This window comes from Polyodon spathula, chromosome 26, assembly GCF_017654505.1.
Source record: "Polyodon spathula isolate WHYD16114869_AA chromosome 26, ASM1765450v1, whole genome shotgun sequence".
Classification (NCBI taxonomy): domain Eukaryota; kingdom Metazoa; phylum Chordata; class Actinopteri; order Acipenseriformes; family Polyodontidae; genus Polyodon; species Polyodon spathula.
Genome location: NC_054559.1, coordinates 16,185,304 through 16,207,826, shown reverse-complemented (window position 1 = coordinate 16,207,826; position 22,523 = coordinate 16,185,304). Strand labels below are relative to the sequence as shown.

Here is a 22,523-nt window from a genome sequence, read left to right as displayed (position 1 = left end):
ATACAGAGTTGCTGTTTTTGGACTGTAGCCGATATTCACTACTGGGATTAAAACTAGCAGCCGTGCAGCCGTCTTCAAGAGAATATCTACATTAAATATACTTAAATATATATATATATATATATATATATATATATATATATATATATATATATATATATATATATATATATATATGGAATAGCGAGGTCGCTGGATAGGCAAGCTATAAGGTAAGCATCCGTGTAAGAAAAAGGCATTGTTTATTATCAGTTACCCTGTGGAATTAATGTCCAGGGCAGCTGGGGATGCGGTAAATCTCAATAAGAAAACAGACCGTACCGGCGAACTACTAAGAGATGTGGAAAATGAACACACAAAGTTTAGAACCACATTGTATTTGCAAATGTATGCCTGGTTAACAGCTGTTTATATATTAACTATATTATATGAATAAGAACGGTGCTTTGCCTATATGAAATGTATAGGCTTGTTAAACTCCACCCTCTCTCCCTGCTGTCTATATATACTGAACGTGTGCGCGTCCCAGTATGTATTGAAGACCCTGGAGCGTCGTGGTCCGGTCCTGTCTGGGCACAGCACTATGGTTCACACTTGTAACGTTAGCGCCTCACCGGATCCATGAATACCCAGCTGCCTACACTCCGGGCTTGTGGAAGACCAGGCAAGATCTTGAGCACTATTTGCAGTGATGTGGGGTATTTGCAGTGGTATTGGGTATTTGTAGCTATTGTAGTCAATGTTATCAGTAATAATAGTCCTAGTATTAGTAGTCATTGTTATTATTATTATTATTATTATTATTATTATTATTATTATTATTATTATTATTATTAGTCGTTGTAGTGGTGGGAGGGTTGTTATGGGAGTGGTAATAGTATTGTTTGGGAGTCCTGTTTAGGATGTCTACTTGTTAATTGTTTGAGTGCTTTGAAATTGCAGAGTGAAGATGGTGCAGAAATACCAGTCACCGGTCCGGGTTCACAAGTACCCCTTTGAAATGGTCATGGCGGTAAGTCTCTTTATTCTATATTGGCAAAGCTAGCATTCATTGTTTGAGAGAATATTAATAGAAGAATATTAATGTGGAGGTGCTGTTTCTCCAGGTTACATTATGAGCATTGCTTGATGTGGAGGTGCTGTTTCTCCAGGTTACATTATGAGCATTGCTTGATGTGGAGGTGCTGTTTCTCCAGGTTACATTATGAGCATTGCTTGATGTGGAGGTGCTGTTTCTCCAGGTTACATTATGAGCATTGCTTGATGTGGAGGTGCTGTTTCTCCAGGTTACATTATGAGCATTGCTTGATGTGGAGGTGCTGTTTCTCCAGGTTACATTATGAGCATTGCTTGATGTGGAGGTGCTGTTTCTCCAGGTTACATTATGAGCATTGCTTGATGTGGAGGTGCTGTTTCTCCAGGTTACATTATGAGCATTGCTTGATGTGGAGGTGCTGTTTCTCCAGGTTACATTGTGAGCATTGCTTGATGTGGAGGTGCTGTTTCTCCAGGTTACATTGTGAGCATTGCTTGATGTGGAGGTGCTGTTTCTCCAGGTTACATTATGAGCATTGCTTGATGTGGAGGTGCTGTTTCTCCAGGTTACATTATGAGCATTGCTTGATGTGGAGGTGCTGTTTCTCCAGGTTACATTATGAGCATTGCTTGATGTGGAGGTGCTGTTTCTCCAGGTTACATTATGAGCATTGCTTGATGTGGAGGTGCTGTTTCTCCAGGTTACATTATGAGCATTGCTTGATGTGGAGGTGCTGTTTCTCCAGGTTACATTATGAGCATTGCTTGATGTGGAGGTGCTGTTTCTCCAGGTTACATTATGAGCATTGCTTGATGTGGAGGTGCTGTTTCTCCAGGTTACATTATGAGCATTGCTTGATGTGGAGGTGCTGTTTCTCCAGGTTACATTATGAGCATTGCTTGATGTGGAGGTGCTGTTTCTCCAGGTTACATTATGAGCATTGCTTGATGTGGAGGTGCTGTTTCTCCAGGTTACATTATGAGCATTGCTTGATGTGGAGGTGCTGTTTCTCCAGGTTGCATTATGAGCATTGCTTGATGTGGAGGTGCTGTTTCTCCAGGTTACATTATGAGCATTGCTTGATGTGGAGGTGCTGTTTCTCCAGGTTACATTATGAGCATTGCTTGATGTGGAGGTGCTGTTTCTCCAGGTTGAGACCTCCTCGCTCAGGCAAATCAAACACAGACAGGCTTCTGGAAAGTGATTCATGTTGTCATTATCTGGGGGGAAAAAACAGGTACTTCCACCTTGGAATGATGCTGCAGGGTTAGGCTGTTGCTTGTCCTAAACCGGTCTGCCACAGGTACTGACCTTCAGGCTGCTGCTTGTCTCGCACCGCTCAGCCCAGGTACTGAACTTCACTGTGCATGTCTCACACCGCTCAGCCCAGGTACTGAACTTCACTGTGCCTGTCTCACACCGCTCAGCCCAGGTATTGAACTTCACTGTGCCTGTCTCACACCGCTCAGCCCAGGTACTGAACTTCACTGTGCCTGTCTCACACCGCTCAGCCCAGGTACTGAACTTCACTGTGCGTGTCTCGCACCGCTCAGCCCAGGTACTGAACTTCACTGTGCTTGTCTCACACCACTCAGCCCAGATACTGAACTTCACTGTGCCTGTCTCACACCACTCAGCCCAGGTATTGAACTTCACTGTGTGTGTCTCGCACCGCTCAGCCCAGGTACTGAACTTCACTGTGCCTGTCTCACACCGCTCAGCCCAGGTACTGAACTTCACTGTGCCTGTCTCACACCGCTCAGCCCAGATACTGAACTTCACTGTGCTTGTCTGACACCGCTCAGCCCAGGTACTGAACTTCACTGTGCTTGTCTCACACCGCTCAGCCCAGGTACTGAACTTCACTGTGCGTGTCTCACACCGCTCAGCCCAGGTACTGAACTTCACTGTGCCTGTCTCACACCGCTCAGCCCAGGTACTGAACTTCACTGTGCCTGTCTCACACCGCTCAGCCCAGGTACTGAACTTCACTGTGCCTGTCTCACACCGCTCAGCCCAGGTACTGAACTTCACTGTGCTTGTCTCACACCGCTCAGCCCAGGTACTGAACTTCACTGTGCCTGTCTCACACCGCTCAGCCCAGGTATTGAACTTCACTGTGCCTGTCTCACACCGCTCAGCCCAGGTACTGAACTTCACTGTGCCTGTCTCACACCGCTCAGCCCAGGTACTGAACTTCACTGTGCCTGTCTCACACCGCTCAGCCCAGGTATTGAACTTCACTGTGCCTGTCTCACACCGCTCAGCCCAGGTACTGAACTTCACTGTGCTTGTCTCACACCGCTCAGCCCAGGTACTGAACTTCACTGTGCTTGTCTCACACCGCTCAGCCCAGGTACTGAACTTCACTGTGCCTGTCTCACACCGCTCAGCCCAGGTACTGAACTTCACTGTGCCTGTCTCACACCGCTCAGCCCAGGTACTGAACTTCACTGTGCCTGTCTCACACCGCTCAGCCCAGGTACTGAACTTCACTGTGCTTGTCTGACACCGCTCAGCCCAGGTACTGAACTTCATTGTGCCTGTCTCACACCGCTCAGCCCAGGTACTGAACTTCACTGTGCCTGTCTCACACCGCTCAGCCCAGGTATTGAACTTCACTGTGCCTGTCTCACACCGCTCAGCCCAGGTACTGAACTTCACTGTGCCTGTCTCACACCGCTCAGCCCAGGTGCTGAACTTCACTGTGCTTGTCTGACACTGCTCAGCCCAGGTACTGAACTTCACTGTGCCTGTCTCACACCGCTCAGCCCAGGTATTGAACTTCACTGTGCCTGTCTCACACCGCTCAGCCCAGGTACTGAACTTCACTGTGCTTGTCTGACACCGCTCAGCCCAGGTACTGAACTTCACTGTGCCTGTCTGACACCGCTCAGCCCAGGTACTGAACTTCACTGTGCTTGTCTGACACCGCTCAGCCCAGGTACTTCTCAGGGCTGGCAGTGGCGCATAGCCTCATATCATGAAATCGCATCTGATTCTGGTCTGTTTCAAGTTCATTTGGTTTAGGTAATTAATATTGCAGCCTGCACAGTATTGTTCTCCACCTCCCCTCAAGTTTCTGAAGATAACTGATTGCAACCCTCTCATTCGTGCTGCCCCTCCTGCTCCTCCTCCTTTTCCTCCTCTTCTGGATAACGAGGCCCATGCACTCACTCTGGGGTGCAAGCTGAGAAGGTGAATGTGTGGAGTGCACCTTGTCATTCTGATGCTGCTGTAATAATTGTTATCCAGCAGTTAACACTCGTGGTCCTTGCTTGGACGAGACCGTAAGGACCTGTGTGCTGTATCTACAGTCGGCACAGACGCTGTTTGCATGACAGACCTTCTCTCGCTCAGTGCGTGTTTCTCTGGTTCTATTCTGGGGAGCTAGCTATTTCCTGGGCTGCACTGTGACTTGAGCAATGCCGAATATGTTTAACCTTGTCTGCCCCTCAGAGGGGCTCTTCGCAGAAATGGCAGCTGTCTGGGATGAAAATGTGGAAATGACTGCCGCTCATGTGCGCTCACAGCTGTGGGTTGTTACTTTGGGACATCGAGGGATCAATAACTGGGAACTTTTATTGTGATTTTGTTATTTATTTATTTTTATATGGTACCAGTAGTTTAAGCTAAGTGTCAGAAGGACTTTCACTTAAATGGGAAGCTGCATTAACTTTGCAGTAACCCTGGACTGTGAGATACGTCCGCCTGAGCTTCCCCTCTCATCATGCTTATCAAACCTTACATTTCAGAGAAGACACAGTTATATTGAGGAAACCTAACCATACAAAGCGTGAGTCAATCAAGTGCACTGTCCTGTCAGTGCGGAAATACCAGGAAATGGAAGGATTTCTTCTTGAAATAGCACTTCAGTGTCTGTGTTTATTGATATTTGCAGAGATTGGAACAGCGTGTTCTGCAGGAGACAGGGCTAATTCAAGCTCGAGGCAACATACAACTTGAATATCCAATGACTGGAGAGCTTTCTATAGACCCGGGTGTCAATCTTGTGTCACGTATAGAGCAAGATGAAGATCAAGTTGCACTTTCTCCTGATTTAACATGTTGACAATAAGAAATTCTGAGGATAATTGCAATGTTAGGTATGGCTGTGACTGGCTAGCTGTGAGATGCTGTACAGAATGTTTCGGTGCATTTTATTTTTTCTAATTTGAGATGATCCCTGATTCACTGATTATGCAAAGACTGAGGCAGCCTGCGTGCTGTATCTGCTCTGCTTACTGATCTCGCTGTGCCTGTGTCTGCACTCTGCATGTCCTCATGGGAAAGCTCACAGAACTGATCCTCACTTTAATCGCTGGCAGCGTTACTATTATTAATATTCCCAAGCTGCCTAGAGAGGTAGAGAGAGTCTTGACGCATGAGGGATCACTGCTGAGCACTGCCGTTCAGATCAGCGCAGTCAGGTGGGCAAGACCTTCCGCTGTGTAGCTGCAGCAAGGATCTCGAAGGGAAAGTCAAGTAAAAGCAGACTAGAACAAACAGAAGCCCTCCTAGCCTGTACCTAAGAGTCTTTCAGAATGTATTTTTCTTTTTTTTATATGTTAATGGCAGAAATGTTTTCTTGACACATCCCAAAATCCACTCTGCCTGCCCCGGAGCACGTCCCAACACTGGCAGCATCACAGAGCAGCCCTGCAGAGTAACGCAGAAGTTTCTTTACATAGAGCACTCAACTGAATGAAGAGAAAAGAGAGCCCTCCATGAACGTATGGAGCTTGCTATGAGAGAATATCACCACCTAGCCAGGGGTTTGAGAGCGAGGAGAGGGAGGCCAGTGCTGGCAGATCAGCCTCATTACTCTGGTCTGATGCAGTCTCCTGTGTCGCTCACAGTGTATTGTGGGTGTTAGCTCTTGTTATATGCAGGCTCTCTTCTCAGCTGACAGTACCCTGTTTGAGTCTGTTTGAGGCGAATAAGACACCGATCACACAACACTTCAATAACGATAGGGCTGCAGATAGAGGACCGGGGGACAGGGAGGGAGCTGAGAGGAGAATTGTTTTGTAGAGCTTTATGGGAAGTAAAAGGGTTAGTTTTGTGTTTTAAATAATGTGAAGAAAGCCAGACAGGAGATTCTATTAGCCCTTTATGTTGTTGTTTCTGTTTTGCTTTTGGAGTGCTTGGAGGTGCAAAGGTGTGAAGAGTTAGCATGCCTGCAGTCTGTGTGCCAGTAACACATTCCTGATGTGATTCTCCAGCAGCGCTCCGATACAAATCCAGAGGCGGTTTGGAATGCAATGCTAAATGAGACCTGCTTTAATGGGGATCATCTTGAAGGGCAGGAGCAGCATTTGAAATGAACTGTGAACTGCTTTAATGCCCTTCACCAAGCTGACACTGTGTCTGTGCTCATCTATGCTTTACATCACCTTTCACAATGCTTCAAACGCGGAACTATAAAACACTACATTAGGAAATAATAATACAAAAGAAACGAAATGAATTCAGTGAGCAGCGTCTCGGCTGGCAGTCGTACTCCATGTCTTTAAATGAATTCAGTCAAGTGGTGCTTCTTTCCAGTGGTGGGTCTCTGCAGACGCTGCCACGGCTGGAATATCCAGTCCGGGAGGAAGCGTGCTTTACTCAACTCGCTCAGTCTGCCTGTCCTGCATCGCCGCCAGCTATTTCTTTTGTTTTTGCTGTAAATATAGTTTTTAAAAAGTCAGTGTATGTCCACAGACGACACAAAATTGACCTCTGACTTGTCACAAAATAATACTAGGCGAGGATAACCTGAAATGTGCTCTTGTAAGTGTATAAATAATGCGCTGTTGACAGGCTCTGTCTCAGGGTGTTGGCCAGTCACTTTAAAACTGGATGCAGGTCACCAGCTGCTGCCTGATTATGAAAGTGAATCATTCTGTTTTGAGGGAAACATTTGTCACGATTCTTTTCTTTTAAGCTGCTTTAAAAAAATTAAATAAATAAAACCATGAATGTGAATGTGGAACCTGAAACCACGTCCTCACCCTGTACCAGTCCTGCAATATTAAAGCACACATCCTTTATAATGAGCAACGTCAAGAAGGTTTTAAAATAGCTCTTTACTTGTTTTTTTTATTTTTATTTTGCAAAGTCGCTGATACTTTCCTGATGTCTCTTTGAGGTTGGCAGTTCTCAGCGATCTCATAACACCTTCCTGGACAGATTAACGTTCAGCGTACCGGAAGAGGGCCTGTGATAACAATAACTAGGGTCCTATCACCTTGAAATCTGTTTAAAGGGAAGCCGGAACTGCAGCTTCTGTCACTCATCTTAGTTTCTATGAAGTGTACAAGGGGGTGACAGATTACACTAGGTGGCCTCCACCCCTGATTAATAAAGTGTGAAGGATCTCTTTATGATCCCATGACTACTCTGCCTGTTAAAGGGCTCTTGTTTTGTATGGAAGCAAAGTGTATTTGAGCCCCTGGTTTCACAGAATGAAGGGTTTAGGTTTAAAAACATGTCCAGTACGTGAGTCGGGGTGTGAGCGCTGTCCTGGGTGGCAGCCTGTGGGGTCCTTACGCTTGTTCTCTTTGACTCTGTCCAGGCCTATGAAAGGAGGTTTCCGACCTGCCCCCAGATCCCAGTGTTCCTGGGCAGCGAGATTCTCAGTGAAAGCAGGAGTGAGGACGGATCTCTCCACGTTCTGGAACGGAGCTGCAAACTCAATGTGGACGCGCCTCGGCTCCTCAAAAAGGTGAGCATCGCAGGCCCTTGAAATAATCTGAAGGCCTTTCATGAATCGCTTTAATTAAGTAGATTAAATTAGTATCAGTATTAAACGTGTTGCTTGTTTTCTTTTTTTTTTTTGATAGTAGAAAGAAAGAAAAAAGAAAACTGTGCTAATTTTTTTTTTGAATCAGCTTGTCAGCCCTACCGTGAGGATTGTATTCATAATGCTTTGCTGTGTGCTGTTAGTGCTGACTGGTGCTTAAAAGCATTAATCTTGCACAGGCAGAGTGAGTGATCCCACCAGGGGCTCGCTGCTTGAATCCCGGCTGTGCTGAGTTGCTGATCTTGATTTGGGCCCCCAGAGAGCTTGTCTGGGGTGCAGGTTTGGTAGCTGAACAGACATCTTGTCTTGAAGATTCAGGACAATCATTTACAGCAGTCAGTGGAAGCATGTGGAAACCTGCGTTGGCTCTTCCTGTGTGCCCCACAGCGCTTTCCCAGGAGAAGTTGCTTTCTCTCACGGATTCTGTACTACATTAACCATTCTGGGGCAGCGCTAGTCAGATTCACCAGCCTGTTTGTCTTTGCAACTGCTTAGCCATTATACATGATAGATTTCCAAGCCTCCCGGAATTTGTGAACATGCAGTACTATGCACTAAGATAACTACCTTGAAATTCCACTGAACTTTTACTATTAAATGTAGTATTTTTTCAGAAACTATGGTGTTTTTGCCAGTGCTTTAAAACATTATGCTTTTCTATGCTGTAATGCAGTGCTGCAGTTTTTCCAGCTAGGTAAAAGAATATCTGATTATTCATGGGAGTTTGAAAGCTGCCCCAGCACTGACCACTGCCCAAGCTGTGTCTGTCATTATGCACAGGACTTAATTAGACATTGACTTTGAGGTCGAGAGCTCCCCACTGCCGGGTTCCACACTGTAACTGTAACCTTTCCTCTCTGTTGTGTCTGCAGATCGCAGGTGTGGAGTATGTCTACTTCATTCAGAAAAACACATTAAACTGGAAGGAGCGGACGCTGCTCATCGAAGCACGAAATGAAACCTTTTCCAGCAGAGTCACCGTCAACGAGACCTGCAGTTATAGTGTGAGTACAGCCTCTGATCTACAGTGTGAGTACAGCCTCTGATCTACAGTGTGAGTACAGCCTCTGATTTACAGTGTGAGTACAGCCTCTGATCTACAGTGTGAGTACAGCCTCTGATCTGCAGTGTGAGTGCAGCCTCTGATCTACAGTGTGAGTACAGCCTCTGATCTACAGTGTGAGTGCAGCCTCTGATCTACAGTGTGAGTGCAGCCTCTGATCTACAGTGTGAGTACAGCCTCTGATTTGCAGTGTGAGTGCAGCCTCTGATTTGCAGTGTGAGTGCAGCCTCTGATCTGCAGTGTGAGTGCAGCCTCTGATCTGCAGTGTGAGTGCAACCTCTGATCTACAGTGTGAGTGCAGCCTCTGATCTGCAGTTAGTGTGAGTACAGCCTCTGATCTACAGTGTGGCTACAGTCTGAGCCATCAAATTGAAGATGATCATTACAGTGTGCTTTAGAATCATTACAGTGTGCTTTAGAATCATTACAGTGTGCTTTATGTCATGGTGGTAACTAAGCAACTGCAGTACCGCATTATTTTGTGCAAGAAAGTGATATTATACTTGAATATCAAAAATAATTTAGAGAGGGAATTATTTTATTTAGTATTTTGGTCAGATGTGTGTTGTGTCCCGCGGTGCCTCCCAGCCCCTCCCTGGTTTACTACGCTCTTCAGTTTTAACGCTCACATTGTGTATGTCCCCCAGACCCACGTTATAGCGAGGGAGCACTGTGTATATATTTAAAAGTGATATTATACTTGAATAAGTGATGTTCTGTTACTTCATGCGCTTCGCCCCAGTAGCGAGTCAGTGAGGTTCTGTTACTTCATGCGCTTCACCCCGGTAACGAGTCAGTGAGGTTCTGTTACTTTATGCGCTTCACCCCGGTAACGAGTCAGTGAGGTTCTGTTACATCATGCGCTTCACCCCAGTAGCGAGTCAGTGAGGTTCTGTTACTTCATGCGCTTCACCCCGGTAACGAGTCAGTGAGGTTCTGTTACTTCATGCGCTTCACCCCGGTAGCGAGTCAGTGAGGTTCTGTTACTTCATGCGCTTCACCCCGGTAGCGAGTCAGTGAGGTTCTGTTACTTCATGCGCTTCACCCCGGTAGCGAGTCAGTGAGGTTCTGTTGCTTCATGCGCTTCACCCCGGTAGCGAGTCAGTGAGGTTCTGTTACTTCATGCGCTTCACCCCGGTAGCGAGTCAGTGAGGTTCTGTTACATCATGCGCTTCACCCCGGTAGCGAGTCAGTGAGGTTCTGTTACATCATGCGCTTCACCCCAGTAGCGAGTCAGTGAGGTTCTGTTACATCATGCGCTTCACCCCGGTAGCGAGTCAGTGAGGTTCTGTTACATCATGCGCTTCACCCCGGTAGCGAGTCAGTGAGGTTCTGTTACTTCATGCGCTTCACCCCGGTAACGAGTCAGTGAGGTTCTGTTACTTCATGCGCTTCACCCCGGTAACGAGTCGGTGAGGTTCTGTTACTTCATGCGCTTCACCCGGTAACGAGTCAGTGAGGTTCTGTTGCTTCATGCGCTTCACCCCGGTAGCGAGTCAGTGAGATTCTGTTACTTCATGCGCTTCACCCCGGTAGCGAGTCAGTGAGGTTCTGTTTATTCTTACCTTCCCACAGGTCCACCCTGAAAACGAAGACTGGACCTGTTTTGAGCAGTCTGCCTCCTTGGATATTAAATCCTTCTTTGGCTTCGAGAACACTGTGGAGAAGATTGCAATGAAACAGTACACTGCCAACATCAAGCGGGTAAATGATCCAGAATGAACAGAAGCTTTCACACAATCTGAAAGTATTTGCATTTGAAACATCAGATGCTCATCCTCTCTGTCCTCTCTTTGAATTCGCTCCCAGTCTTTGACGCATTCTGATCACCAGAGTATGAGTGACAACATTGGAAAAACCTGCTGTTCTCTTCAGAGGACATAGCATTGCAGTAATTACCCTCAATTATTGCAGGCCTGTTCCAAGAAGCCATTAGCTTCACGGATTCACTCAGGCAGCGAGCGATCAGGCTGTCGTTAACGTGGGCAGTGTGATTATTGTAAATCTGCTAATGCAGGGCTCTGTCTTTCTGAAACATGTTGGGGTCAGCATGTTGACAGGCCTGGATCTCCACTGTCACTTCACTCCTCTCATAAGCTGCTGTTTGGCTTGGTGTCTTGTCCGTAGGGTAAAGAAGTGATCGAGTATTATCTGAACGAGCTGAGAGTGGAGGGTGTGGCTGTGATTCCCCGCTGGCACCCCCCGGAGGAGAGAATCCAGGCTCCACCCAGCCTGCCTCGCCTCGCCTCTCTCCCAGAGTCCCGGGCGGAGGTGGAGCTGCTGGAACCCAGCAGCACAGAGCCGACTGCGTCCGATGGTGAGTGCTCTGTGATAAATCCCACAATGTAAGCAGCACACCTCAGATCTGTAGTGAATCCCACAATGTAAGCAGCACACCTCAGATCTGTAGTGAATCCCACAATGTATACACAGCACTACCACAGGTGTTGGTAGAATGAAGCCTTTCAACTTCTTTGGTTATGCTGTCCTCTAGTGGACTCAATCTCAAAATCAAGTCCGTGCACTTCCTTATTTTCATATTAATGAGCAGACATACGTCACTACCCCCGTGTGAGTCTCGAAACCTGACGCTCACTCTTTTTCACAGCCTGGTATCCAAACAGAGGAGGACAGCTGTTCCCTTGAAAGCTGCTGGTAACTGGAGTCAGCCTGGACAGACGCCTGCATGCCAAGTTATATAGCAGAGTTTTAGGAAGACATTCATTCAGTTTATATTAGTATACTAGATTCATAAAAAATATATAAATACATGAATGACCATTGCTAGTGATACCCTGGGCTTCATAAACCTGCTGCTTTTTTATAAAAAGGGTTATTGTGAGGCATGGGTTCAGTGACATTGTGGAGTTTCTAATTGACTTTCAGTACAGTAAGATCCACCACTTCCAGCTACAGGATCCAAGGGGGCTAATGCAGCCAGTTGTTTCTTTCTCTTTCTCTCACTGTTGCTCCTTCTCTGTTCAGTGTGCCAGTCCCATCTGATCTTTGTGACACTGACTGAAGTGTACAGTCCAGTTCAAAGGGCAGTGTATTCAGCAAAAGTGAAACTAACACCAACAAACTAGGAACAGACTGATTTGCAACAAGCAGTGACTAAATTGATACAGTTTGTAATGCTGTTATGGAAAGGTGACGTGGACACAGTTAGCATCAATATTTTGAAGTTTTATTTGAGAATTTAAATACAGCTTTCTGGTGTTTAACTGATTTTGATTTTTTTATTTATTTATTTTTTTCAAAATGTCTCAGTTTTACCCTCAGGTTCTGTGTTAAAGATTATGTCTTTGTTTCTTGCAGCAGACAAGTTGCATGCAGATTACATTGAGCGGTACCTGGGCCAGCTGACCCCGATGCAGGAGAGCGGTCTGATTCAGCTGAGACGCTGGCTGCAGGAAACACACAAAGGAAAGGTGAGCTACTCGGGCTGCTTCCACAAGCACTGCTCAGAGACAGTACAGGCTCTGCTCAGAGACTCAGTGCGATCACAGTACAGGCTCTGCTCAGAGACTCAGTGCGATCACAGTACAGGCTCTGCTCAGAGACTCAGTGCGATCACAGTACAGGCTCTGCTCAGAGACTCAGTGCGATCACAGTACAGGCTCTGCTCAGAGACTCAGTGCAAGCACAGCACAGGCTCTGCTCAGAGACTCAGTGCGATCACAGTACAGGCTCTGCTCAGAGACTCAGTGCAAGCACAGCACAGGCTCTGCTCAGAGACTCAGTGCGATCACAGTACAGGCTCTGCTCAGAGACTCAGTGCAAGCACAGTACAGGCTGTGCTCAGAGACTCTGTGCAAGCACAGTACAGGCTCTGCTCAGAGACTCAGTGCAAGCACAGTACAGGCTCTGCTCAGAGACTCAGTGCGATCACAGTACAGGCTCTGCTCAGAGACTCTGTGCAAGCACAGTACAGGCTCTAATCAGAGACTCAATGCAAGCACAGTATAGGCTCTGCTCAGAGACTCTTCACAAGCACTGGATACTTTTAGTGTTTAAAATGCAAGCTTTTTTTTGCAAACTTGCCCAATGTCTTCTAATTAGTTTATTTGTTCAAATGTCTGATAATGTGGGTGGGTTATATTGTGCTGTATAGTGGGGGTGGGTTATATTGTGCTGTATAATGGGGGTGGGTTATATTGTGCTGTATAATGGGGGTGGGTTATATTGTGCTGTATAATGGGGGTGGGTTATATTGTGCTGTATAATGGGGGTGGGTTATATTGTGTTGTATAATGGGGGTGGGTTATATTGTGTTGTAGGTGTCTGTGTAGCTATGTGCTGAGCAGGGGATGAATTGTCATTCTGGGTTTAGTGTCAATAGTGCTTTTTCACTAGAAACATTTGAAGACTGGGCAGATGATTGAACTAAAACGAATTGAATATCAACATTTTAATTATATATATATACACTTAATATTTTCATATTCATATTATTGGTAATAGAGGCTTAACTGTATGAAAATCATTCTCTTTTTCTGTAGTCAGAAGCTGGTGAATGGAAACCAGAAAAGGTAAAACGTAATGCGTGCTGGGTGACAAATTTTACAGATCAGGGTGTTTTGATTACAGGAATGAGTGCTGGGTGACAAATTTTACAGATCAGGGTGTTTTGATTACAGGAATGAGTGCTGGGTGACAAATTTTACAGATCAGGGTGTTTTGATTACAGGAATGAGTGCTGGGTGACAAAATTTACAGATCAGGGTGTTTTGATTACAGGAATGAGTGCTGGGTGACAAGTTTCACAGATCAAGGTGTTTTGATTAAAGGAAGTGAATAAATAGACAATGTGTGCACTAGGTCTGACGATGAAGAGTGTGGTGTTTCCTGCATGGTGTGCGCTCAGTACAGCTCTGATTAATTTCTGGTGGCTTTCATTTTGTAGTTAAAGAAGGAAGCAGACAGCAAAGTCATTTTATATTGTTCTCAGAAAGCAGGAAAGCTGCTCTAGTCTAGTACATGCTTTTCATTCCAGTTTGTATTGCAGACAGACGGCTACATTGTTTTATTATTATTTTCATTCCAGTTTGTATTGCAGACAGAAGGCTACGTTGTTTTGTGAGAAGCCAGCGCTGCCGGGTGCTTTTGCTTTTATTATCTGAAGGGTCTTTTTGTTCCAGTTCTTATTACTCATCATCAAAGTGAGAGAGCACAACTCTTTAACTAGAAGAGTCTGGAGCTCCTGGATCACTGTAGACACTGCAGGCTATACTGCTCTAAAGCTGCTTCTGGATTACTGTAGACACTGCAGGCTATACTGCTCTAGAGCAGCTCCTGGATCCTTCCAGCAAGCACCTGCTGTCATAGAAACAGAGGCTCCAGCAGCATGCTTTCATTGAAAAGCAAAACTACGCCTCAGACAGCAGATTGCAAAAGGAAGAACTAGTCCTTTGCATATTGCTTTGTTTTCTTTAGCGCTGTATATTTAGTGACCGTTGCACATTGATATTAGTCAATTTTTTTTACTGAATGCAAAAAATATCTTTCAATAACATTTGACTACTTCGGTGTTGATGAATGGCAGGTGCAATAGTCTGCATGATAAAAGATTTAAACAATTAGCCTAAAATAATTATAATGCTAATTGCTAGAGACGAACAAGCCCCTTTTAGCTTCATGAATTGTAAGCATTTCGTATTTATTTGCATGATCAGATACCTTTAGCAGCGGTTCAACACATGTTGAAAGTGCAACACGAGAGAACATTGCCCCCACTCACAGCTCCCGTGTGTGCACGTGTTTCTGAATGGGATCCTCGGTTTGTTTTGGGTCATGTTCCATGTTCATTTTGTTATCCTGGTGTCTCTCAGATCCCTAAAGATGAGCACATCCTGCGCTTCCTGCGCGCCCGGGACTTCAGCGTGGACAAGGCACGCGAGATGCTGTGCCAGTCGCTCACATGGCGCAAGCAGTACCAGGTGGACTATATCCTGGAGATGTGGCGGCCGCCCAGCTTCCTGGAGGAGCACTACGGGGGAGGGTGGCACTTCCACGACCGGGACGGGCGCCCGCTGTACATCCTGCGCCTCGGACAGATGGACACCAAAGGGTTGGTAAAAGCTTTGGGAGAAGAGGCGCTGCTGAGACATGTACGTGTTTACAAGAAAACCATCAGTGAATAAGTAGTGCAGTGTGGGAAGCTAGCAGAGTCTCTCTGGAACGTCACGGCTATACTGGGGGGGTTTTATGATTAATATTTCATTCATTAATGTGTCAGATAAATGTGAAGTTTAACAACATTTATTTACTGAAACTGCAGAAAAATGTTTATTTCTGTAATCTCCTTTTTATTTTGTTAGTTTTGTGAGATTGAAATACTCTTTTTTTGTGTGTTGTTGCTTTTTTTTTTTTTTTTTTTTAGGTTTTATCGATCAATGAAGAGGGACAGAAAAGATGCGAGGAAAATACGAAGATATTCGGTCGACCGATCACGTTAGTACCACACCCAGAAGTGTTGTTTGTTCTGGGAACCCTGTACAGTACCATGCATGATGTGGTACCAAATACACAAGTATCTTTGAGAATTGTGATTGCGCATTGCTTGGCTATCAGACTAATCGCTGGTATTTCATTGCACACAGTACAGTGTTCTTTAAAGTTTTAAAAGGAGTGCAGAAAACTGGTCAGATTCGGATGTGTGTGTGTGTGTGTGTGTGTATCTGTGTGTGTGTGTAAGTCTGTGTTGTATGTGTGCATTTGTGATTGCTTGTTGATCTGTGTGTGTGTGTGATTGCTTGTTGATCTATCTGTGTATGTGTGATTGCTTGTTGATCTGTGTGTGTGTGTGTGATTGCTGGTTGATCTATCTGTGTGTGTGTGAGTGCTTGTTGATCTGTGTGTGTGTGTGTGTGTGATTGCTGGTTGATCTATCTGTGTGTGTGTGTGATTGCTTGTTAATCTGTGTGTGTGTGTGTGTGATTGCTTGTTGATCTATCTGTGTGTGTGTGATTGCTTGTTGATCTGTGTGTGTGTGTGTGTGTGTGTGTGTGTGTGTGTGTGTGTGTGTGTGTGTGTGTGTGTGTGTGTGTGATTGCTGGTTGATCTGTGTGTGTGTGTGTGTGATTGCTGGTTGATCTATCTGTGTGTGATTGCTTGTTGATCTATCTCTGTGTGTGATTGCTTGTTGATCAGCAGACACTCTTTCTAGGTCTTGGACCTGCCTGGTGGACCTCGAAGGGTTAAACATGAGGCACCTGTGGAGGCCGGGGGTGAAAGCTCTCCTGCGGATCATTGAAGTCGTTGAAGCCAATTACCCCGAGACCCTGGGCCGGCTCCTGATTGTCCGAGCGCCGCGCGTCTTCCCTGTGCTCTGGACCCTGGTGAGCAATCCAGCAATGCAGAGCTGTGAAGCATGCAGCCATTGACCACTCGCTCAGAGCCATGCTGAGAAGGGCATGGATAATCACATTTATATAGTGCCTGTCATACAAAGAGACGCTCAGAGCCATGCTGAGAAGGGCATGGATAATCACATTTATATAGCGCCTGTCATACAAAGAGACGCTCAGAGCCATGCTGAGAAGGGCATGGATAATCACATCTATATAGCGCCTGTCATACAAAGAGACGCTCAGAGCCATGCTGAGAAGGGCATGGATAATCACATTTATATAGTGCCTGTCAAAGCACCAGGCCAGACAACACAAAGAATCGCAATGAGGATTTATAAACATCTAGTAACCGGTCCTTAAAGGATTTATAAACATCTAGTAACTGGTCCTTAAACATGTCAAAAACACACAGATATGTGCAAAATTCACTTTGAAAATAACCTCTAGTTCTGTAAGAATCCTTTTGGAGTTTAAAGCTAGACTTGTTCAGATCGAGTGTCACGTGTTCCATCTTTTTTTTTTTTTTTTTAGGTCAGCCCCTTTATAAATGACAACACCCGCCAGAAGTTCCTCATCTACAGCGAGAGTTGCTACCAGGGAGCAGGGGGGCTGGTAGACTACATTGGCAAGGAGATTATTCCAGATTTCTTGGGAGGAGAGTGTCTGGTAAGCACGCTTATTAAACAGTATGTATTGCAGCTCGCAATGTGTACCAGCGCCGGTACGTGATCCTCTTCATCTGTACCTCTTCCCAATTGTATTCCACATGGTAGTCTACATGCTACAGCTGTCTGCATTGGTGACTGGAACCTAGCAACAGATTGCGGGTTGTTGCACTCTGTAGAAACAAGCCCATGTTATAACAGGCCGGGTGCTCTTTGCTTTACAGTGTAACGTCCCGGAAGGAGGGCTGGTGCCCAAGTCTCTGTACCAAACTGAGGAGGAGCTGGAGAGCCTGGATCACATCAGACTCTGGACTGAGACCATCTATCAGTCTGCAAGCATCTTCAAAGGAGCGCCGCACGAGGTAATCGGGAGAACCAAACCTCTCGTTTCTCACTCTGCAAACGCCGCTCACTTCTCTGAGGTCTCCTCTGTTCTTAATGTTAGTTTAGTTTAGACTCTTTGTGCGCACAGAGCCAGCACAGGTACAGCTCAATAGTGCAGCACTAGCACAAAGAGAGACCAGAGTAAACCACTCAAAAAATAACAATAAAACTATTCCATATATATATATATATATATATATATATATATATATATATATATATATATATATATATATATATATATATTGGCTGCATTTAACATGTTAACTCATTGTCACAGTGTCGTATATTTAGATTCCGTTTAGAATAATTCTGACCTTTGTTCCTCTTGTCTGGTTCTAGATTGTTCTTGAGATTCTAGAAGGTTGCTCGGTGATCACCTGGGACTTTGACATCCTGAAAGGTGACGTGGTCTTTAACATATTCCACTCGAAGCTCTCGCCCCAGACCATGAGGAAGGACCCGGCAGTGCTGCCCCCCATAGGAAACAACGTGCAGCTGATTGAGAGGAGCTGGGTGCTGGGGGCAGATTATAGCATGGTGGAGTCCCCCCTCTCGTGCAGGGAGGGGGAGAGCATTCAGGTGAGGAGTGCATGTTCAGGGAGGGGGAGAGCATTCAGGTGAGGAGTGCATTATGGAGTATATGGTGGTATAAATCAACTGAAAACACTTTTGCTTTAAGGCTGGGATTGTAATGCAGGTTAACAGGAATTGCTCTGACTCCTGAATACTGAACTGAGTGATTTTTGCAACATTTTGGTTGCCTGTTGTTTAAGCCACTTGGTTAACGAGATGGCATGAACTGCATTTGTCCTGATCAATCGCCCGCATTGCTGTAACCCCAGTTCTCTCGCATCACGCCCGCATTGCTGTAACCCCACTTCTCTCGCATCACGCCCGCATTGCTGTAACCCCAGTTCTCCGGCATCACGCCCGCATTGCTGTAACCCCAGTTCTCTCGCATCATGCCCGCATTGCTGTAACCCCAGTTCTCTCGCATCACGTCTGCATTGCTGTAACCCCAGTTCTCTCATGTTCCTGCTAGGGCTCTCACATCACGCGCTGGCCTGGCTTCTACATCCTGCAGTGGAAGATGAAGGGGCATCCGTTCTGCACAGCCTCAGCGCTGCCCCGCGTGGACGACGTGCTCGCCACCTTGCAGGTCTCCTCTCACAAGTGCAAAGTTATGTACTACACCGAGGTGCTGGCGTCCCAGGACTTCAGGTAGCGCTCGTACACGGCTTCATGTTCTTCTGTGCAGGGCTGCTCATGCAGGGCGCTGGCTAAGAGCCCTTCAGTCTGTCACACCCTGTGACAAGGGCGAATGCAGTGGGGTTGCGGGGCTTGTAACCTGGTATAAAGGGCTGCCATTCAACGAGAGAGTTGTATCTCAGTGGGCAGTGGGCAGGCTGTTTTGTTTTAATGCCAGTTATTGCTGTTCTCTTCTAGGGGGTCGATGACGAGTCTTGAGTCGTGTCACAGTGGATTCTCGCAGCTCAGTGTGAGCACCACGTCTTCCAGCCAATCACAGAGCAGCTCCCTCATCTCCAGATAGTGCTGAGCGAACATGTGGAGGAGGGGGAGCGAGTGCAACATGAGATATACAATGAAAGGACTGCTGACAAGGACAGTGACTTCCAGTGACCCTGGAGCAGGTATTGAGAACAATACAAGCACTTGAACTCAAATCACTGGGCAGAATTCAAAAGTCGTAGCGCTTCTCACTTTGCTTACTTGCTTTAGATACTAACTTACTTGCGATCCCTGTGCTGTGATTCTGGTTTACGTAGATACAGTAAAACATAATTAATCTATCTATGTGCTGAACTATAAAGATGCACTTTAAAGGTAACAATTGCACGTTTGACAAAGAATGATTTAACAAGAACACCTGCTGCAGATTTTAGAGTAGAGCTCTCTGTGTTCAGCGCCTCTCCAGATACTGTTTGAGAGGTCAGGGTAATCCTGGGAGAAAATCTTTACAGTAACTACTGTGAGGATGAACTAGCGACAAGCCTCTACCTCACTGATTCAGCAGACACACTTTTAAAATGCAGTGGGGTTTTATAAATAATTAAAATAACTTGTTTTAAAACTAAACTAAATATGGTGGCTTCACCGTACTGCACACACAATGCATTGAGCGATAACAGAAATTATTTGCAAAGATTTGATTCATTAAGAAACTTGCTTACACTGTATGAGTTGTGCCTGTATGAATGCTGCAGGGTAACGATATGCTTAGTGTGTTCCTCCTGTTTCAGCTAGAGAATAGTGCTGCTTTCTCTCAGAAGCATTTACTTGTATAATACATCTTACATCAATCTTAACAAAAGGGTCATTAAGCCAGTACAAGTACCAATATACTGTGGAAGATTTATATAAATTCAAAATACATTTATTTCAGTGTGTTGTGTCACCTCAAGCCAGTTTTGTAGAGTTTGTGGGAAATCAAATGAAATTCTGGGTTTTTTAAATGGTGTATAATTTTGTAGTACTAAAAGGGCTTTTTGTATGATGTTAGCAATAACATTATTAATTTTATTTATTTGAAAATTCTTTATTCAGGAAAGCCATATGAGCTAGTTTAGCTTGTTTTCATAGACGTCCTGGCAAGGGCAATACATTTACAGCTTTCCACAAAGACAAGAGACACCATAAACACAATCAATCAGTAATAAATAAATAAACAAATATAAAACGCAGAGCAGTTCAGTAAAATCATACAGGGCTCGGATAAATACTCGTACAGCAGTTTTTTAGACGCAGTTTGTCTCCTTGTTGTTTGCTAGAGGGCTAGCATTTGATTCAGGAGGGCTGTGTCTGAATAACTTATCTCCTTTCTCCATTGGCAGTAGTTTAATAACACCTACTATTGAAAACAAGTTTAAAAGACTGATCTTTGGATATTCAAAAAGCACATCTTTGCAGTGAAAATGGTTTGGATTTTTATAAGAGTGTAGTCTTACCTTACTAAAAAGTGTCCAAACACAGCTCTGTCAGTCTCCCATGCTGCAGCACAAGGCAGTATAGTGGAGCTCACAAGTAGATCTATAGTGACCTGTTACAAGCCTCTGTATAATATATTGTAATGCAAAGTAAATGCACATGTTCTATTTTAATAATGTAATTATTAGATACTAGTGTTAACTATGATGGCAGAACCTATATCACTGTACATTCTGAAATGTAAAATGATGTTGAATGATTTGGGAAGTACATGGAATTGATTCAGTTTCAGAGTCCTGTAAATGAGTTTCTATGGTGTTTAGAATGCATCTAACTAACGATCTATTGACAGACTCGTTGCACCCTGAGGTTTTTGTTTCTGCAGTAAAATTGTGTTTTAAAGTAACGTGTTTGTGTCCCAGTATTCTTGCCTAATCTATGAAGCACTGCCACAGCATGACAAGCAGCTCATGTCTTTATCAAACTTTTCCCACCACAGATATGACACTGATGTTAAGGAGTTTTCCCAGAGCCCTGCCAGCAGGGAATCAAACACACAGGCATGTTTACTGGTTATTCCCTCAAAGAGAATGTTCAAACATGACAAACCCATGCTCATTCCAGCACACGTGTTTCTGAAGAGAACGTACAAAAAAAATGATATATAAACACTTTGCACCCTCCTCCTCAATTAGACATGATCAAGAAGATACAAAGACAATTTGAAAAGAATATTTTTACATTTTAAAACAAAAAAATCCTTTCAAACCCTGTACCCAGCCCATCAATGGTATTGTTTCAGGTTTTCTTTTCATTAAAATCATTTACACTAACATGACAAACAGCATTAAGCGCTGTACTTTGCGAAACCATTTGTAATTCACTGCTTTCATTGAGTGTAAGTGTGGATACAAGCACAGTGTTGCTGATCTCATGAATACAGCAGAGGCAGGCGTGTGGTCAGTGTGGATACAAGCACAGTGCCTGTGATGTGCAGGACAGTGTTGCAGACCTCATTATTATTGTGGTCGACTGGGAAGAGACAATGGATCAGTTCTGGTGTAAACTGTAAATAAAGTACAAAAATCAGTAGTTTTCTTCATTTCTTTATTGTCCAAGTACCTTTTAAAAGATAACTGCACATATCAGCACACTGAAACATGACCAGGGTACTAAATATCACCGGGTGGTGCTGGCTGAAGACACATGAAAATGTACATATTTACAGAAACATTTAAATAAAAAGAAACAAACCCATCTCCAGAGTCTGAATGCTGGGTCACGCAAGAAAGCAACCCCCGCTGAGCAAATAAAATAAAACATTTAAAAATTAAAACCCAGCATGGGTCCCTGGAGGAAAGCAATTTGTCACTTGGGATGGGGGGATGGGGGGGGGGGGGGAACACATGGCAGACACATATACATTGCAAATTAAAGGCACTCTGTGATGTATATTTACATTAGACCTCTGGTAGGGAGTTTTGTGGTTTTACTTTATCATTGTTCCTGTTTTCAACAAGACAGACTTGAAATCTGCACCTGCTGAAACAGGAGGTCCAGGAGAGCTTGCAACACAGCAGAACAATGCTGCTCGAATACACTGTTCAGATTAGTAAACCCCCCCCTTCAAACTAGCCCCAGATTATACACAAGACTGCAGTACAGTTTATATAGTTCACATTATCAGATTAAACACACATGGGCTGAAGATTCAAAGCTGCTGCAAAACATTTACAAATGATGTTTCATTTATTATGTACAAAATAAAAATATGCAGGTTAGGAAAAACTCTAAATAAATAAGGACATGCAATCTAGTTTGGAAGAGTACTTTGTTAAATGCTTTGTATACGAGGGGTACCCAACGCTCCCAAAGACTCTCGTTCAATCAGTTCACTGCTCTGACAGTTTCCAAATCCAGCTGCCTTCATTACATTGCCAGTACAAGCCTGAAAAAACCTCTTCCAAAATAACTTGGATTTACAACAGAAGATTAAAACCAATTCAATTTGGACAGAGGCGCACTGCATTATATTTGCATGCTTTGTTCTTTTTTAAATTAGATGTTTGCTGATCCATTGCAAGCTGCACAAGAACCACATCGCTGATTAACTGTATCGTCACCTCTCTTTCACAGGGCTGCTGCACTTTGGTCCTAGGTGATAAAACAAAGAGCTGCTTACTAGCAGAGACTCCGGTTCTAACGAAGCCCATTCATAAACCTAGAAAAGCAGATTTGAACATTATCTTCAAACTCAGGCTAGTTTAATACATTAAGGTATCTGTAA

At 44.7% G+C, this 22,523-nt stretch overlaps 1 protein-coding gene across 4 annotated transcripts; it reads left to right on the top strand.

The window, feature by feature from the left end:
* Positions 1 to 176: 176 nt before the first annotated feature.
* LOC121300588 (SEC14-like protein 5) lies at positions 177 to 20,642 on the top strand. 4 transcript variants are annotated; one of them, XM_041229182.1, is made up of 17 exons: positions 177 to 212; positions 530 to 664; positions 943 to 1,012; positions 7,596 to 7,745; positions 8,696 to 8,827; positions 10,462 to 10,590; positions 11,014 to 11,203; positions 12,205 to 12,317; positions 13,389 to 13,418; positions 14,718 to 14,996; positions 15,269 to 15,339; positions 16,055 to 16,226; positions 16,770 to 16,904; positions 17,128 to 17,265; positions 17,630 to 17,869; positions 18,333 to 18,511; positions 18,737 to 20,642. In XM_041229182.1, the coding sequence occupies exons 3-17, from the start codon at positions 950 to 952 to the stop codon at positions 18,840 to 18,842; spliced, it is 2,127 nt and encodes a 708-aa protein (XP_041085116.1). In that variant the 5' UTR covers positions 177 to 212; positions 530 to 664; positions 943 to 949; the 3' UTR covers positions 18,843 to 20,642. The 4 variants fall into 4 exon arrangements, with proteins under 4 accessions (XP_041085116.1, XP_041085117.1, XP_041085114.1 ...); XM_041229183.1 differs by lacking the exon at positions 177 to 212 and having other exon boundaries at positions 292 to 664; positions 12,208 to 12,317; XM_041229180.1 differs by lacking the exon at positions 177 to 212 and having other exon boundaries at positions 293 to 664.
* The last annotated feature ends 1,881 nt before the right edge of the window (positions 20,643 to 22,523 follow it).

Excerpts from the sequence above, each read along its gene's own strand:
- LOC121300588 (XM_041229182.1), top strand. The coding sequence starts at position 950 with ATGGTGCAGAAATACCAGTCACCGGTCCGGGTTCACAAGTACCCCTTT. Across the intron at positions 8,828-10,461 it reads ACGAGACCTGCAGTTATAGT|GTCCACCCTGAAAACGAAGA; the intron begins GTGAGTACAGCC and ends ACCTTCCCACAG. Across the intron at positions 16,227-16,769 it reads TCCCTGTGCTCTGGACCCTG|GTCAGCCCCTTTATAAATGA; the intron begins GTGAGCAATCCA and ends TTTTTTTTTTAG.